We start from the raw sequence: 20,140 nt of genomic DNA, 5'->3' as shown, positions 1-20,140 counted from the left end.
TTACGTTTTTTTCTTTATTATATTTTTTAATCTAACATTTGACACATACAAAAATATATGTAAAATATATAAATGTTTAAGCAATCTAATTTCCATACCTAATTCATATAGTGACAATATCTTCAAATACAACCAACAAACTCTCAATATTAAACAGTAATTATTTTCATAATTGGCAGATACTCTTATATGAGATTTAATTTCTGAAGAATACATATAACTTTCATATCATATACAGTAAAAATAGTTCAATTTTAAATCTTTTTTTCTTCAATGATTATTCCACAATGACCACTAGTGAATAAACACTATTGCTACTGAAGACTGATCTAGAGAAGGTATGAAGTTTAACAGGAAAAATAATTCAAACTTTCCAAGATAATGTGTAAAACTACTAAAGACAAGAGCACAAAAAGTATTTTATCCTAAATTTACCAACTTTACTTCTTTTGTTAAATTAAAAAAAGCATAAAATTTAAGAATGGTGGAGACCATGCTAAAATAGGCCTTCAAAATTAATGATAAAATAGCCTTCCATGCTATTTGAGGAATTATATACAATGAACATTGGCAATGAAGTAAAATCTTACCCAGATCTAGTCGTTTTGAATTCCACCTTGAGGATAGGTTTGCATGGTTCTGGCTTCTTCCCATCCTTTAACTGTTTTCCTAAAATATATTTTCCTGCATTAAATTCTAAAATTCTAATTTACTCTACATTCTTACATTGATAGTTTATAAAATGAAAGTGAAATATAATGAAATCCACCATGAAACACTTTAAAGTGATTTTGAAAGAGGCATTTAATACACGATAAGATATTTTTTAAATGATCAAGCAAAGTTACTCTTTGAAATTCGGTGCTAAAAAGCAAATATAATTAATAACTTAGTAAGAACATTTATGTGACAAAATTCTAGCAGGAGAAATTGATAGTTTTTCCAATGTTCTTAATTGCAGATAAGCAAAATAAAATTTCAACTTGCTAAATGAATTCATTTTAAAATAGCAAGATTTGAGAAAAACAAATCTACATCACATTTTCACCCCAGTATGACAGGCTGCAATATTAAGCCCTATGCTAATAAAATCATTTATATTTATTCTCCTTAAGTAAATGCATCCATTGTAATATCCAAAAGACTGCTAAAATACACCAACCTCTATAAAATGTTAGAGACTCATTTTGTCAAAGAATTCTAATTATTTTTTAAAATGTTGATTTCAGTTATCTATGTCTACATATTCACTGCAGAAACTATAGAAAACTAAAAAAAAAAAAAAGAAAGAAAGAAAATACAACATTTATTTCCCATATTTCAGAGATTAACCACTGTCGTGGAGCTCATTTAATCTATTGTTGGAATACAGTGTATCTGTTAGAGCTCAACAAAGGCTAACAAGAATGAAGGAAAAGATAACAACATTCTTATATATATATTTTAGCCTGGTACCTTTACTCAAATGAGTTTAATTGAAATAGAAGTGGAGATTAAAAAGTGAGTGGGCCAGTTGTAATAACCAGTGGTTATAAACTGGCATACAAAAAATACTCTAAATGTTAGAGTGCATCAGAATTTCTGTCCACATTATTATATTTCTTTTGACAAATCACCTAACTTGTGAATGGTCTGAGGAATTCCTGACACTCACCCCTAACCCAACACCTCTTATCCTCTTTCACAGCTTTATTTTTTCTCCATAGCACTTGTCACATTCTAGTATTCTTTATATTTAACTTCTTTGTTTACTGTTTCCCTAACTGGCATGTATGTAAATTCTAGGCAAGTAAATTTTTTTTTCTTTTTTTCAAGACAGGGTCTCACTCCTGCAGCCCAGGTTGGAGTACAGTGGCATGATCATGGCTTCCCACAGCCTCAACCTCCTGGGCTTAAGTGAGCCTCCCATTAAAGCCTCTCAAGTAACTGGACCACAGGTGCATACCACCATGTCTGGATACATTGTTTTAAATTTTTTGTAGAGATGACAGATGGGGTTTTACCATGTTACCCAGGTGGGTCTCGAACTCTGGGCTCAAGGGATCTGCCTGCCTCCATCTCCTGAAGTGCTGGGATTACAGGCATGAGTCACTGCACCCCGCCAGGAAAGCGAACTTTTTTAGTGTATTTGTTTTCTGTTGTGGTATCCCGGTGACAAACATTGTTTGGCATATAGTATATCTGGGTAAAGTTTTATTCCAGAGAGGTTGTGCCAATTTACAGTTCTATCAGCAGCGTAAGACACGTATTTTGCCATACCTTCCCGTAGCAATTTTTTTCTTTTTGCCGATTGTTAAGTAAAAAAGGTAACTTATTTTAATCTGATTTGTTTGGATCCCTAACTGGTCATGTATAGTTCTTTTAAAAAATAGCTTGCTGTCCTTTATCAATGCTTCTATGTCATCTCCCTTGTATTAGAAAATAAATTTTATATTTCAGGCTTATTAACATTCTGTCAGTCATGTATGTTGCAAATATTTTCCCTAGTGAATTCTTACAAATTAAAAAAAATTGTACAGAAGTACACATCTAAATAATCAAGTCTATCAGCCTCAATAAGTTCCAATTTAAGAAAATATGAAATCCTAAAATATCTATTCTTCCAAAATTAATTTATAAATTTAATGTAATTAGAGTTTCAACAGCTTTTCTTGAATTTGGACAAAATGATCTTAAAGTACATCCTGGTAGACTAAATGCCTATGAACGGCTGAGGAAACTACCAAAAAGATCGACTTCCAAGACGATACAGTGAGTATTACAGGTAGGGAGCCAGGCATGAGCGGGGCAGGAGAGGGCTTTAGAAATGTTGGGTGATGGTTCGACAGTGGTTTGACAATTATTGCACTCCCTCACTAAAAGTGATAAATTGGCAGCTGGTGCCAGGGAGAACCCATTTCCTGATGGTCCACACCTGCTGCACTGAAGTGTTAACTGAATGCAAGCGCCAGGGAGAGGCAATTCCCAGGCATGGGCGGTGAGTAACAACATGGTGGAGTATGACCTTCTGTGGGAGGGGGGCACTCCACTGGAAAACGGAGAAAAGCCTCAGATAGACAAGTGTACGAATTCCTAAACACACTGCAGGTGTTCACCTCCCAAGAGTAGAGGGCACCACACATACGGGCAGCCCACCCTAAGGGAAGAATCGTGGGAAAGGGGCATGCCTATGAAGTCCTAGGGTCAGAGTTAAACACTGCACTCGTTCTCCAAGTTGCCCACCTGGGTCTCTTTCAAGTACTTCTTCCCTGTTCTAAAGCCTTTCTAATAAACTTCCACTCCTGCTCTGAAACTTGCCTTGGTCTCTTTTTCTGTTTTGCCCCTCAGTTGAATTCTTTCTTCTGAAGAGGCAAGAATTAAGGTTACTGCAGAGCCATATGGATACACTACTGGCAACTCAGATATACGCCACCAATAACAGGAGGACCTCGGTGAACTTGCTCTCCCACAAAAATGAAAGCACTAGTAAAACAACTAAAGTTAACCATTTCAGAACTCTGGAGAATGACCAAGCCGCTAACAAGATGAAAAATCATCTACCCAATAGAAACTACTGAACTTCAGTAACATGAGGGGTCCGGGGACAGGGAACTGTGATATTTTTAAGGAAGGTCTATTTCTATCCCCTGGCTACCCAGCTCTGTGGTAGGCTAGCCATGAAAATGCAGTAGTATTAGCCTGAAGTTTTCTTGGAGCTCTGTTAAAAACATTTTTGCTACAGCACAGTCGACATTTTGTGTGAACTTGCAGCTCTCTGGAAAACACTATTCCCAAAGTGCTGTGGCTATCTCACTTGACACCTCAAATATGGGAGACAAAAGTCCCTACCTCCAGGGCATTTCAGAATGACAGTAATCTGTTGGAAGTATTACAGCTATCTAAGGCTGTAGTTTCAGTTGAGGCAAATGGAACTCAGGCAGAAATTTAAAAGAAAAGCTCAGAAAACTAGACACACTCCTAGGGGTCTAAAATGCTGCCTGCCCAGGAAAGAGTGAGGAACGGAGAAGGCCCCAGTCACTCATTTCTGGCCGACTTTGAGATCCTGAGCAAACAGGAAGTTAAAAAAAAAAAAAAAGTAAAATGAGTCGTAACACCTATTACTGGCAAGTACATTGGGAAACGGATACTCACACATGGCTGGCAGAAATCTGAAGGATATAGTTTTTTGGAAAAATGGTTTGAGAACATTTATTAGAAATAATAAAACGTCAATATTTAGGGGTAGAAATTGTACTCCAAAGCATTTATTCCATATAAACAAAAGGATCAATTCCTATGGCATATGTACAAAGATGGTAGCTGCAGCATAGTTTGCAATGTTTAAGAAATAAAAACAAAGGGAATGCCCATTAATTTGAAATACCTGAGTAAGTTGTGATAGAAACAACTGGCTCTTACACAGACATTAACATAAATGAAATGCCAGAACATTTGGAGGAATCTTCCTAAAGTACAGTGATTAAGATGCAAAAAAGGGTTACAAACAATCCAGTTCTGCTCTTTAAAAGTTATTTTAAAATGTACAATTAAGTTATTGAACTATAGTCACCCTACTATAACTCAAAGGATAAATGTTTGAGGGGATTAATACCCCATTCTCTATGATGTGCTTATTTCACATTGTATGCCTGTATCAAAATATCTCATGTACCTCACAAATATATATACCTATTATGTACTCGTAAAAATTTAAAAAAATTTTAAAGATGCGAAAAGACTAACATAATCCTACTTTTTGTAAAACAATGATCAGAAAAATAATCTCATGTTTATTTGTGTGTATATGTGTTAATATACAAATTTCAGAAATATCTATATTTTAGAAGAACATCTGTAAGATTTTTGATACAGCTTACCTCGTGGGATAAGAAAGGAGAATGGGCTGCTAACATGGGAAAAGGCTGAGGGAGAAGGAACTGGTAGGATAGGATCGTATATGTGTAATGAGATATGTGTGTGAAAACAAACTATCAGTGTTTTTGGTCACTCCCCTCTTTGGTTTTATGCTTGGAAAGTTCTTCCCCACACCAAAATCACATAAATCTGCTTTTTCTTATAGTTTTGAATAGATTCATTTATTATATTATTTTCTGACGTGTATTTTGATACAGGGAAGACACTTTCCTCTTAATAATTAATAAGTTATCAATCATCTGAGTGCTAGGCTAGTTTTATAGCTCTAATGAGCTATAACTGCTAAACAAAAGTACACATATTTAAAGTGTATAATCAGATGGGTTTTGACATAAATATTTACTTGCCAGGCCAATTTATTGAACCATCATTCTCTCCTCACTAGTATGAAATATCACCCATATTAAATTTTTATAAATATATACCTGTATACTGACTGGTAATGGAACATTTAATCCTGTCTTAATTTAAGATCCTAGAGAATCATTGTTTTCCCCTCCTTATGAAGAAATTATTGTACATGGAATCTTGAATCTCTAGCAGCCCAATTTATAAGAACCAAGAAGTGACAGAAGTAACCAAGGAACTGGAAAGAACTGCCAGGAGAAAGGAAAGGACTGCTGAGGTGGGAGAGAGAATTGCAAGGAAAATACAAGGTATTGAAAAAAGGAGGCTTAAACCTGAAAAGTAGTCCCTTGTGTCATACAAGGAATAAATTAAGAACTTCAACCTCTATTCCAATCTATATAGAGATGGATATGACCTTTCAGTAAAAAATTGAAATGTTTGCTCTGAAGAAGGTCAGCTGGCTTATATCCTCTTTCTACCATGCAGAGTTCTAGCGGGAGAGTCAGGCTGACAGACTTTAGGATTATAGACACAAATTTTACATGCAGGTTCAAACATGATTTTGTTTTATGAAGTGAAACAATTATTCATAAATAAACTCCTTTAACTTATTTCAATATTCAACATCAATCTTTGGGAGGTTGGAACAAATTCTAAAGGACATTAGATGGTATTTGCTAAATCCTTCCAAGTCTGAGCTTCTATATCTTGCAAAAAACCTGGCTAGGTACAAAACTCTTAACTTTCTTCCTGTTCAATAGTCCTTTGATACTGCTCTATCGTGTTCTAACATTCAGACTTACAAGTCTAAGTCAGTCTGATTATTATTCCTTTATAATTTAACTTTTATTTCGGTCCCTCTGAGAGGATGCTAATAGAGTCGTTTCATTTTCTTTGTAAATGAAAAATGTTGCAGTGTTTAGAGTGATCATCCTGTATTAATTTTGCTTGGAAAAAAACAAATCTTTGATATGCATAGAAGATATTTTAAATAATGTCTCTGATTACTGCTTATGGTCTAGATAGGTTTATTTATTCATCTATAATTCTAGGCTAGGCATTTTCTAAATCAAATCAAATAATAAGGCACTATCCATGATTTTAAGCACATACAAATGAAAAGACATTTAAAGGATTTCACCACTAGGTGTCATTTTACTTCTTAAATGCTATGCCACTGGAAGAACAAAAATATGTGCTTGTTCTTTTAATTACCTATGAACTACCATGACTAGTCAGTTAAAAAGTCTGATTAATTATAAAACCTGACTTAATAACTCACATAAACTCCCATGCCACATCTGATTTCTCCTTCTTACTATGCCCTATTTCCCCACCCCTCAAACCACCAAGCCACAAATAATTGGTTTAAGTCCTATTGATTCTAATTCCAGAATTTCATTCCTACGTGTCCATTTCTTCCCATTTCCTCTAATGAAATCTCCATTATTTATTAATGCAATAGCTTCCTAATTAGCCACCCTCTTCTGCCTCCAGCCCACCAGATGTACTACCATTAAAGTGGTATTTTTAAGATGTAAACTTGATGCTTCTCACTATAAACTCAATTACTAGGTCTCCATTATGAAGTTCAAACTTTTTATCATACTTTGATATATAATCTTGCCTCTCTGCATGGTTCTGTTTTCATTTTCTGCTACTTGCCCAAAGGTGTTTTAAACTCTGGTCATATTAAACTATTAGTAGTTTTCCAAGAACACCCCACTTTTGTTTATGTCTTTGTGCCTTTGTGCCTTCTAAGATAACTTTGCCCTGCTCTTTGCCGTCTTATACCACTACTATCATCCTTTAAGACCAAGTTTATATACCCTGAATTGGTGAAATAGTCCAACACCTTTTACCCAAAACCAGTCACCACTTATTTGTTTCCACATCATGTTATACATGCCTTTATCGGCATTAATCACAATATATTATATTTATCAGTTTATAGATCATTTTCATTCACTTGACAATGAGCTCTTCAGCCCAGTATATTTTCAGTAATTAGTCTCTGGTACATAGGAGGTGCTCAATAAATGTTTATTCAATGAATAAAGATTTATTAAAAATGAATAAAGATTACTGACAAAAACAGTTGCTTTCTAAAGTTTTAATTTTGCCAGTTAGGATGAGGAACGTATTTTCAGTGTTACACTTGTTACACTGAAGTTCTCAATCTAGCGTGGCTATCCAGTAGGGTAGCCATAAGTCTACTGTGCACTTAAAATGCATGGACAGCGGGGCACTTAAAATGTAGATAGTCCAAGTTAAGATGTGCTAAATACACACTAGATTTCAAATATTTAGTACAAAAAAAATAAAATATCTCAATTTGTATTGATTACATGATGAACTAATATTTTGCATATTTGGGGTTAAAGAACATGTTATTAAAATCAGTTTTACCTGTTTCTTATTACTGTTTTTAATACGGTTACTAGTAAATTTAGAATTACACACACAGCTCACATTACCTTTCTACTGGACAGTGATGTTCTAGAAAATAAAAAGACAAACTGAAGAATCACATTGCTAATAATACTAATTTGAAAAGGGGAGGAGGGTTTTTCCCTCCTAAATGAGTGTACAGAGTTGATTTACAGCTGGACTTGGAACCCTGAATATCTGTTTTTTTACTTTTGGCAAAGAAAAGGACAGTAGGATTTATGATGTGTTGTTTAAGGCCCAAAACTTCCCTGGTAACCACCAGAGTATACTTTTGCTGAAGGTTGGCAACCGGCCTAGCTGATTTATTAGCAAGACTGGCTTGATCATTACAAGGGCCTTCCTGAGAGTTTCTGTGGAGCTCTTCAGAAGCCAGATCTTGGTGACTCGAGGTGTACTCAGTGCAATCCTCGTGTGTAAGTAAGTGCTCACTGGGAGCTCACATAGGGGAGGGATGTTTCAGAGCACCTGCCTGCATTCTCTTTCTCCTGCTGTATCATACCCTTTGCCTTTAAATCATGGTCTTATTTGAGTATGCTCTGTGGAGTCTGGTTAAGTCTTTTCAAATACATAAACTGGGGAAAGGTTTGTGATGAATCATATAAGGAACTGAGTAGTATAGTTTTATTATTTACTGAATGTTTTAGGTTTCAGGTGAATCTTAAAAGCAGATTAATGGAATTCTTTGCATATCTCATCCTTAACATATTAAGCTGATGCACTTAGGTGAACCTGAATTTTATTTTTCCCTCAGTGACCTTCAACAGAATAAAAGTTCCCCAATCTTGGTTTACTTTTTGATAAACAGATTGATTGCATTGATGAATAAGCTTCAGAAACTAAATTTAAAACACCATTTCCTACAGTAAAAATCTGCGGGTGTTGACTGTCTAGCACAAGCTTGTCCAACCACAGCCTGCAGGCCACATGTAGCCCAGGACAGCTTTGAATGTGGCCCAACACAAATTAGTAAACTTACTTAAAACATTATGAGATTTTTTTTTTTTTTTTTTAGCTCATCAGCTATCATTAGTGTTAGTGTATTTTATGCGTGGCCCTAGACAATTCCTTTCCTTCCAATGTGGCCCAGGAAAGGCACCCTGGTCTATAATCTCCATTTCCTTAGGAAACCATCTGATTCTGGGAAAGCTGACAATCACAGAAAATCTTACTCTGCAACACATCACCGCCATCCCTGCGCCAGATGGGAGGTCCTGTGAGGCCCTGGCCCAGAAAATTACAAAACCAAGATGAGTGCTTCAAGGTAAGAATGTGAGCCATGCCGATACCTCCTAAGTAATGAAACCCTATCTGCCATGGGAGAGAAACAAGCCAAAAGAGAAACAGTTTACTCCTAGACATACCATACAGAGATACAGAATCTATGGCCCGTTGAAAGGAAATAACTGCAGAGTCATTATATGGAACCAAATCCTGCTTAATTTTCATATATTCACTAAACTTTATAGCTTAAAAATCCTGTTCAATCTTGACATTTTACAAATAATAAAGCTCAAGTCTCAGAGAAAAGAAATGATCTCCACAAGGTATTTCACACATAGCACTTGCAATTAGATTACAGATTGTCTGATTGCCAGGGAAATGTTTGAGATGCATAAAAATGAGACTAAAGGGAACTATCACTTTTTGTTTGTTTTTGGTAGTCAAAAATAACCTGCTGAGTGTTAAAGTGGAGAAAAATGCTCATCTTTAATTCAGCATTTCTAAAACTTCTTTCACTATGGCATACCTTTTCCACCATATAAATCATCAATATAAGAAAAACTGGTCTTTGTGGAATATATTTTGGGGGTTCACTAATCTATTCTACCAAGTACATAACCATTTCCATACCGACATTTCCTAGAGCCATATATGAATAGCACATCATAATTTCTGGGTAATTTCACTTACATTTTGATTATCTGAACCACAGCTAAGAAAAGTGCCTATCACATAGTAGAACCAACAAATATTTGTAGAATGAGTAAATATAATCTTCACGACAACTGTATGAGACTAGGTAAAGTTTCATTATTATTTGTATTCATGGGTGAGAACATTAAGACTCAAAAATATTAAATGACTTTCTCAGGTCACAGAGCCAGAAACTATGGAATTAGTGCTTAACTACAACTCTTCTGGCTTCAAAATCCCATGTTATATAAATGTAACATAATATCTTCTGAACAGATTCTTCAAGGATATCTTAACCTATTTTTAACACTAAACACCCTAACACTACAACTCGTAGTAAAGTACTGGTAGGAGTCTTACATTACAATCAGTTCTTGGCAATCAAGGTAATACTGTAAATGTTTTTTAAGACTAAGATACTTGAACAACCATTAGATGAACTTAAATAAGAAAAAGTGAAAAAGCACTCAATTGTAAAAGGTTAGTATATTTAAACTAAGTTACCATAACTGTTTGGTTAGAAATTAACAGCAAGAAACCACAACAGAAAATAATAATGAGAAAGTAGAACAAAATTTAAATCCTTTGCAACAGTTAATATAATGAAAATGATATACCACAAATGTGATCTCTGTGGAATAGATGATACCTTGTTATGGTATGCCGAATGTAGTTTTGTACTGTAATATATAAAAATGTACTCAGTTGGCCAGGCATGGTGGCTCATGCCTGTAATCCCAGCACCTTGGGAGGCTGAGGCGGGTGGATCACCTGAGGTCAGGAGTTTGAGACCAGCCTGGCCAATATGGTGAAACCCCGTCTCTACTAAAACACAAAAAATTAGCCGGGCGTGGTGGCGGGCGCCTGTAATCCCAGCTACTCAGGAGGCTGGGGCAGGAGAATCGCTTGAACCTGGGAAGCAGATGTTGCGGTGTGTCAACATTGCGCCATTGCACTCCAGCCTGGGCAACAAGAGCAAGACTCTGTCTCAAAAAAACAAACAAACAAAAAAAAAAGTACTCAGCTTTGCCATGAATTCAGTTGTAGTCAACATGAATTTAGCTTTGGTAGGTTACCTGTCACTTGGTAGTTTTTACTGCCGAAAAGGAAGGTGGAAACCTTATTATACTTGAAAGGAATTCAGATTTTCTACCTATAGTTTATATAAAATAAAATAAATATGCCTTACTTTATATAAAATTCTGGCCATCTACTACTAGACTGCTACACTGTACACAAATACCACGCTAGTTTCTAACACCAGCCACAGAAAAAAATCCACTTCATTTATATTTCATTTGGATTCTAATTTTGAGAAAACATTTAAGTCACATATTGTCTTTTTCATTTAAAAATAATTTTAGCTTTTCTGCTAAGACAATATAATCACTGTAGAAACTGATTTATACCACTTCCTAAAGTTTGCTCTCAATAAACTAAGCTTTCAATATAAAAAAAGATTAAGACCAGATAGACAATCAATACTCAGCAACCATCATAGTAATAGTTAATTCAGCTAAGAAACATCAACAGATGCTAAAACTAGAGGGGAAAAGTCTGATGAAGTGTAATATGTTCATAGAGTCTTGGGGAACTTCCTTCAAATCAAAATATGTAACAATTATAAATATACATAAAATTTATTTCTCAATTTCAAAGGTAAAAAGAAAATCTGTTTAATAATGGAGAGAACTAGCAGAAGACAGAACTTTAACCAAAGGATGTGAGATACCACCAATATGAGACAAATCAAAAACGAGTTCCACTTGAGAGGATGCAAAAAGAACACCTCAATCCTTTTGGGATACTCCTGTCAAAAGCGTGCAACCTAAATCTCATCATGAATAAACACGAGACAAAACCATACTGAGGCATGTTCTATAAAAGAACTGACCTTCAATCTTTGTAATTTATCAGATATCAAAGTCAAAATGTTCAGGAAGTGTTTCAGTTTCGAGAAGAAACATGACAACCGAATCTAATCCATATAAAACTCTTTTGAATAAAGGCAAAAATTGGTTATATAGAAAAACGTCCTTATTTAACAAAAAAAAAAAAAGATCATGGAATATTTGGGAGTGAATCAGCACCATATTGACAACTTACTTGCAAACAGATCAAAGGAAAAAAAGATTCCTTGTACTATTCTTTTTTTTTTCCCCACACATACTAATAGTAACTTTATTTTTTTATTTTTTTATTTTATTTTTTTATTATACTTTAAGATAAAAACAGATAAACTTCAAGCTGCAAAACTAGCATTATATATTTCTATCATCTTTGACATGAGTTTCATTTTCTTTTGGGTTTCAAATGAAAGATTTTTGAACTAACCACACCCTATTGGTACTTTTTTGTTTATCTGGATTCGTAGGTTCCAGTGGGGTTGGGAGATTCTAAGATTCATAGGAATTTTTAGGAGTGTCGAGATGACGAACGTAGATACTAACAGAAGGAAGGAACAAAATATATTAAGAAAAACTTGAACCTACTATCACAAGAAATATCTTCTAGATGCACTCACAAATAGATGTGTAGGGAATTTAAAGTAAGTGCTTTCCCAGAAGATGATTGCTGTCACAAGCAGTGGTAAAGTATTTCACAATATGTGGTTTCAAGAACCGTATTTTTCCCAGAAAATAAGCCTAAAAATCCCATATGCCACAGATAGATAAAATTTGTTTTTAATTTAACTGTTTCTTTCACTTCTATATCGTAGTAAGTCAAAATATATCAACTTTTTAAAAAAGTAGGTATTCAAATTTTAAAGCAAACGATGAAATACTAGTAATAGCTACAAGGACACTCTTGAATATACTATCAATTTATAGAAGAGTTCCTTTAATATGAGTTCCCTAAACTTGCCAGGAAGGATTCTCTTGGGGTGAGGGTGAAGAATGCAGATTAATAAAGAAATACAAATTCTAAAACAAAAATGGTGGCCTTCATAATCTGTTTTTAATAAATATTCTAATAAAAATTTCTTTTAAGCTTTGTAAGTACTACTTATGCAGAAAATAGTTAACACAGCAGGTCTGCTACTGCTATCCCTATAAAGATCTGCTTACAAGGTTGGCCCTTAGCTGATGTCCAAGAAACGCTCATTATTCCCTGAGAAGGGTGATTTACTCTGTCTAATTGGTTTGTACAAAGAATACAGTTTATGCTGAACCCCTGCCTTCCTTCTGGGAGTTTAGAATTTTGGTACTTGCTAAAGCAGAGGATGCCCGCATAACTGATCCCAATAAAAACTCTGGACTCCAAGGCTCAGGTGAGTTTCTCTGGTAGACAATATTTCACACATGTGGTAACAACTCCTTAATAGTGGGATTAAGCATATCCTGAGTGACTCCATAAGGAAATAACTCAAAGACGCTTGACCCTGGTTTCCTCCAGACTTCATTTGTCTTTTCCCTTTGCAGATTCTGCTTTATGCCTTTTTGTTGTAATAAATCACAGCAATGAATATGACAATATGACCTTAGGCTGAGTCCTGTGAGTCTTCCTAGTGAATCATTAAACCCGTGGTGATTATGAGGACTCCTGACACCATATTTTAATATATAAAATTACCTTCTACAGGGTTCCAAGTATTTCAAATTCACTGTTATTTATATATTAACAACCTGCAACTGATAGCTTTGAGATGGAAAAGTTTAATGTAAATCCTGCATCATTTTCATTCACAAAACTATTTGTTTTTTGGACTGTTGGAGACATGATATTCAGAAATAATGTAACATTTTCTAAAATTTCACATTTGCAATTTCAACTGTATATATGCTTAACTTGAAATTTTATTAACTGGTTGTTAGATACTATTTCTGTAAGTGTAAATTTTTTAATTCCCTAAAAATTAAAGGAAACCCCTCCTTATCCTAAAAATCAAACAAACAAATCCAAAGGCAAACTGAAACAAAACAGTTTACTGTGCATTACAATTAGGTGGTATTTAAGACTGATGCATTCTTACCATGTGGAGTGATTGTCTGTACAGGTTTAGCAGGGGACCTCACATTCCATATAGTCAAGGTGCCATCTGAATGACTGCAAATAAACTGTTTTCCTTCATGATGCCAAGCAACAGAGTGGATAGCCTATAGAAGGATGAAAAATACCATTTTAAAATCTATTTAAGTAGCAAACTACTTGTAAATGATCTGATAATCAATTAATTTTCATTTTTAACTTTTCTTTATTTTCTAAAGTTAATATGTGAACTTAACATTTCCATAATAATTTGGCCCTCCTGTAATACAAATGAGATTTGATTTCTTCATATTAACACTGTTTTAATTCTCTGTACTTACTTTACTCCTTAAACCAGCATAAAGAAGGCATAATAGTGACATCTACAGACAAGTTCAGTAAAACAAAATGTTTTCTTACATTATTTTTAGCATAAACAATACCTAAACATAAACTACCAAATTATTACAACCAACGTCCCAATGGAAAAACTCGTTGCATTGACAAGATTAGAATAAAACATGTTAATTGACCACAATCCTAAGAGCCAAAATGTAGATCTGGAATAGAGATCAATAAAAAATGCTCCAGGTTGAGCTATAAGACATGCTCCTCATCTTTCACAGTAATTACAGAGGCAATTTTTAATCTCAGGGACCCTCTTCTGATAACAAGTTTATTTTGTACTTCTGGGTCACTTAAAAACTATCTGGAAAATACTTTTATATCACCAAAGTATGATACCCCTCATTTTTTTGCTGTAATATTATTTAAATCTTGGTATGCAAAAAAAAAAAAAAAAATTTAAATCACTCTCCCATGCATCCTTTGAATTACTTCTTTTAAACTCAAGTTGATAACATTTTAGTTCTTAACGGTCAATTGACTTAAAGCTACCCTACTGGAATGCAAGAATTGCAGAGTACAGTGCAAAAATCATATAATTGAAACTCAAAACTTCTGTCACATATAAAGTCAACATTTTCTATCATGTCATCTATTTATTTGGGTTCTTTCTATATAAATTTAAACTAAATATTATAAAATATCTTGGTATAAATCAGACAGATACAGATAATCAGCTATACTTCTAATGCCAATATTTAATACAATGTTTTTTATTCAAAGTACAGATGTTCTTCAATTTATGATGAAGTTATACCCTGATAAACTCATCATAAGTCAAAAATATCATGTCAAAAATGCATTTAATGGTACCAACACAACAGATGATCCCTTACTTACAATGGCTCAATATGCAAGTTTTCAGCTTTAAGATGGTACAAGCAATAGACATTGAGTAGAAACCATAATCTCATTCTAATTCCTAAGGAGCTCCTTTACTTAGGATGGGGTTATGTCTTGATAAACCAATTGTAAAGTCAAAAAAATCATAAGTCGAAATACTGTAAGTCAGGGACCATCTGCATCTCTTACAAAATTCTAAATAAAATCTTAAAATAATAATAAACTGAAATACACATATGACATTTTGAAAACACATTTTTAAAATAAGCAATCCCTTAGTAGCCTTTACAAGTAAAATTATTTCTGCAAAAACATGAGCAGTGCTAAAAAGCTATTTAATGTTTTAAAAAAAATTGATAAGGGAAAATACAAAAGAAGTCTACAGTGCTATCTGGAACCTATAGATAGAAACATCTTAATAGTAGCATGTATAAATGTATATCATATATATAAATACATATCACATGTAGAGAAATATTTCTACTTTGCTAAAGAAAACAATGTCTATCTTTGTTTAAAAGTGCCTTCTATTTATAAAATGTTATTAAATTATTAGGCATTCCAAAAGCAAATACTATCGAATTACTGGAACTAGTGGTTCACAGTTATCTTGGACAACAGAAACAAGTATCAGAAAACACCCCACAAAAAAGCAAAGAAATAAAGAAATATGGACATGCAACAAACATGCACTAGTTATTTATACAATTTTCTATATGCAAATCCAACTTGATATGAGATGTGTTTTCTAAGTATATATGTAGAACATATGTAGTATTACAAGTATTTAAAAATATGTATACAATACCTACCATATGTAAATTATACATATACAATTTATATTTCACATACAAATTATACATGTATAAAATACGCAATTTACACTTTTCCTTTAGTCTTCTTGAGAAAATGACATAGAAATTTACGTAAACAAAGTGAGAAAATCTAATCTCACCAGCAAATCTGACACATGCTCAAAATCAGAAGCAAGCTGGGTTAGGAGCAAATCCGAACAATTCATGGGAGAAGATATGAGATATAACGTAGGAAACATAAATTGGAGTTGATAAATTTTGTGTGTAAATTGGCTTATCTGTTTTTCCAAGGAAAAGATACACAATTTCCAGGTGACTAAGAATATTTACTTGTTTATGGCCGGGCACGGTGGCTCATGCCTGTAATACCAGCACTTTGGGAGGCAAAGGCAGGCGGATCATGAGGTCAGGAGATCGAGACCATCCTGGCTAACACGGTGAAACCCCGTCTCTACTAAAAAATACAAAAAATTAGCCAGGTGTGGTGGCAGGCACCTGTAGTCCCAGCTACTCGGGAGGCTGAGGCAGAAGAATGGCATGAACCCAGGAGGTGGAGCTTGCAGTGAGCTGAGATCGTGCCACTGTACTCCAGCCTGGGTGACAGAGCGAGACTCGATCTCAAAAAAAAAAAAAAAAAAAAAAATTTACTTGTTTTAAAAACCTGAAAATTATACATACATATGAATAACAGGATTATCTTAGAAAGAGGAATAAAGGACAGATGAATGGAAAATAGAACACAATAAATAAAAGACATACAAAAGTCATGGAGGGACAAGATGAATACAGGGTAGAGTAAAAAGACTGAAGACAGAATGAACGCAGATGATATAGCTGTTCGCATAAACCACAAAGCAACAGTACATTCAATTCTAAAAGCTCTTTAAAAGATGTAGTATCTGAAAAAAATCATAAGTATAAAAAGGTTCATGAAGGTAATTAAGAGTCTGATATCAGTATTTCATTTGGATAAAATTACCGAAAAAACAAAAGCACTGCCTACCGTGACACATCTTTCAAAAGGAGTAATATTAATTATTAGGCTTTGGCAAAAGTAGTACCTATGACGCTTCTGCTATTCTTATCAGACAAGACAGCATCTTGTCTAGGAAGACAAAACAGGCTAACTGCTTACCTATCAAATTTTATATTCACTAACTCAAAATTGTATGGAAATTGAATAAATTCTCTACTTACTGGTTTTGCAAACTAATCAGTATTATTAGAATCATGTCACAGTAACGTGTATATATATATATATTTTTCTTATTATACTTTAAGTTCTAGGGTACATGTGCATACCGTGCAGGTTTGTTACATATGTACACTTGAGCTATGTTGGTGTGCTGCACCCATCAACTCGTCAGCACCCATCAATTCGTCATTTATATCAGGTGTAACTCCCAACGCAATCCCTCCCCTCTCCCCATGATAGGCCCCGGTGTGTGATGTTCCCCTTCCCGAGTCCAAGTGATCTCATTGTTCAGTTCCCACCTATGAGTGAGAACATGCGGTGTTTGGTTTTCTGTTCTTGTGATAGTTTGCTAAGAATGATGGTTTCCAGCTGCATCCATGTCCCTACAAAGGACACAAACTCATCCTTTTTTAGGGCTGCATAGTATTCCATGGTGTATATGTGCCACATTTTCTTAATCCAGTCTGTCACAGATGGACATTTGGGTTGATTCCAAGTCTTTGCTATTGTGAATAGTGCTGCAATAAACATACGTGTGCATGTGTCTTTATAGCAGCATGATTTATAATCCTTTGGGGATATAACCAGTAGTGGGATAGCTGGGTCATATGGTACATCTAGTTCTAGATCCTTGAGGAATTGCCATACTGTTTTCCATAATGGTTGAACTAGTTTACAATCCCACCAACAGTGTAAAAGTGTTCCTATTTCTCCACATCCTCTCCAGCACCTGTTGTTTCCTGACTTCTTAATGATTGCCATTCTAACTGGTGTGAGATGGTATCTCATTGTGGTTTTGATTTGCATTTCTCTGATGGCCAGTGATGATGAGCATTTTTTCATGTGTCTGTTGGCTGTATGGATGTCTTCTTTTGAGAAATGTCTGTTCGTATCCTTTCCCCACTTTTTGATGGGGTTGTTTTTTTCTTGTAAATTTGTTTGAGTTCTTTGTAGATTCTGGATATTAGCCCTTTGTCAGATGAGTAGATTGCAAAAATTTTCTCCCATTCTGTAGGTTGCCTGTTCACTCTGATGGTAGTTTCTTTTGCTGTGCAAAAGCTCTTTAGTTTAATTAGATCCCATTTGTCAATTTTGGCTTTTGCTGCCGTTGCTTTTGGTGTTTTAGACATGAAGTCCTTGCCCATGCCTATGTCCTGAATGGTACTACCTAGGTTTTCTTCTAGGGTTTTTATGGTATTAGGTCTAACATTTTTAAGTCTCTAATCCATCTTGAATTAATTTTCGTATAAGGAGTAAGGAAAGGATCCAGTTTCAGCTTTCTACTTATGGCTAGCCAATTTTCCCAGCACCATTTATTAAATAGGGAATCCTTTCCCGATTTCTTGTTTCTCTCAGGTTTGTCAAAGATCAGATGGCTGTAGATATATGGTATTATTTCTGAGGACTCTGTTCTGTTCCATTGGTCTATATCTCTGTTTTGGTACCAGTACCATGCTGTTTTGGTTACTGTAGCCTTGTAGTATAGTTTGAAGTCAAGTAGCATGACACCTCCAGCTTCGTCCTTTTGACTTAGGATTGTCTTGGCAATGCGGGCTCTTTTGGTTCCATATGAACTTTAAAGCAGTTTTTTCCAATTCTGTGAAGAAACTCATTGGTAGCTTGATGGGGATGGCATTGAATCTATAAATTACCTTGGGCAGTATGGCCATTTTCACGATATTGATTCTTCCTATCCATGAGCATGGTATGTTCTTCCATTTGTTTGTGTCCTCTTTGATTTCACTGAGCAGTGGTTTGTAGTTCTCCTTGAAGAGGTCCTTTACATCCCTTGTAACTTGGATTCCTAGGTATTTTATTCTCTTTGAAGCAATTGTGAATGGAAGTTCATTCCTGATTTGACTCTCTGTTTGGCTGTTACTGGTGTATAAGAATGCTTGTGATTTTTGCACATTAATTTTGTATCCTGAGACTTTGCTGAAGTTGCTTATCAGCTTAAGGAGATTTTGGGCTGAGACAATGGGGTTTTCTAAATATACAATCATGTCATCTGCAAACAGGGATAATTTCACTTCTTCTTTTCCTAACTGAATACCCTTGATTTCTTTCTCTTGCCTGATTGCCCTAGGCAGAACTTCCAACACTATGTTGAATAGGAGTGGTGAGAGAGGGCATCCCTGTCTTGTGCCAGTTTTCAAAGGGAATTTTTCCAGTTTTTGCCCAATCAGTATGATATTGGCTGTGGGTTTGTCATAAATAGCTATTATTTTGAGGTATGTTCCATCAATACCGAATTTATTGAGCGTTTTTAGCATGAAGGGCTGTCGAATTTTGTCAAAAGCCTTTTCTGCATCTATTGAGATAATCATGTGGTTCTTGTCTTTGGTTCTGTTTATATGCGGGATTACGTTTATTGATTTGCGAATGTTGAACCAGCCTTGCATCCCAGGGATGAAGCCCACTTGATCATGGTGGATAAGCTTTCTGATGTGCTGCTGAATCTGGTTTGCCAGTAATTTATTGAGGATTTTTGCATCAATGTTCATCAGGGATATTGGTCTAAAATTCTCTTTTTTTGTTGTGCCTCTGCCAGGCTTTGGTATCAGGATGATGTTGGCCTCATAAAATGAGTTAGGGAGGATTCCCTCTTTTTCTATTGATTGGAATCGTTTCAGAAGGAATGGTACCAGCTCCTCCTTGTACCTCTGGTAGAATTCAGCTGTGAATCCATCTGGTCCTGGACTTTTTTTGGTTGGTAGGCTATTGATTGTTGCCTCAATTTCAGAGCCTGCTATTGGTCTATTCAGGGATTCAACTTCTTCCATGTTTAGTCTTGGAAGAGTGTAAGTGTCCAGGAAATTATCCATTTCTTCTAGATTTTCTAGTTGATTTGCGTAGAGGTGTTTATAGTATTCTCTGATGGTAGTTTGTATTTCTGTGGGGTCGGTGGTGATATCCCCTTTATCATTTTTTATTGCGTCTATTTGATTCCTCTCTCTTTTCTTCTTTATTAGTCTTGCTAGCGGTCTGTCAATTTTGTTGATCTTTTCAAAAAACCAACTCCTGGATTCATTGATTTTTTGGAGGGTTTTTTGTGTCTCTATCTCCTTCAGTTCTGCTCTGATCTTAGTTATTTCTTGCCTTCTGCTAGCTTTTGAATGTGTTTCCTCTTGCCTCTCTAGTTCTTTTAATTGTGATGTTAGAGTGTCAATTTTAGATCTTTCCTGCTTTCTCTTGTGGGCATTTAGTGCTATAAATTTCCCTCTACACACTGCTTTAAATGTGTCCCAGAGATTCTGGTATGTTGTATCTTTGTTCTCACTGGTTT

The 20,140-nt window shown here is 35.0% G+C and overlaps 1 protein-coding gene across 4 annotated transcripts in view; it reads right to left on the bottom strand.

The window, feature by feature from the left end:
• Positions 1-20,140, bottom strand: part of STXBP5 (syntaxin binding protein 5) — a 206,467-nt gene that overhangs the window by 108,231 nt on the left and 78,096 nt on the right. For all 4 annotated transcript variants that reach the window (XR_004056799.1, XM_010386921.2, XM_010386928.2 and 1 more), the window contains exons 8-9: positions 13,601-13,724; positions 591-669 (exon numbers count right to left, since the gene is read on the bottom strand). Coding sequence is in view for 3 of the 4 variants with exons in the window: in XM_010386921.2 (XP_010385223.1) it covers positions 591-669; positions 13,601-13,724 (203 nt within the window). In the remaining variant the exon portion in view is untranslated. The remainder of the gene's footprint in view (positions 1-590; positions 670-13,600; positions 13,725-20,140) is intronic.

The sequence above is a fragment of the Rhinopithecus roxellana genome, chromosome 4 (genome assembly GCF_007565055.1).
Source record: "Rhinopithecus roxellana isolate Shanxi Qingling chromosome 4, ASM756505v1, whole genome shotgun sequence".
NCBI classification, from domain to species: Eukaryota; Metazoa; Chordata; class Mammalia; order Primates; family Cercopithecidae; genus Rhinopithecus; species Rhinopithecus roxellana.
This window is presented reverse-complemented; position numbering and strand designations above follow the sequence as displayed.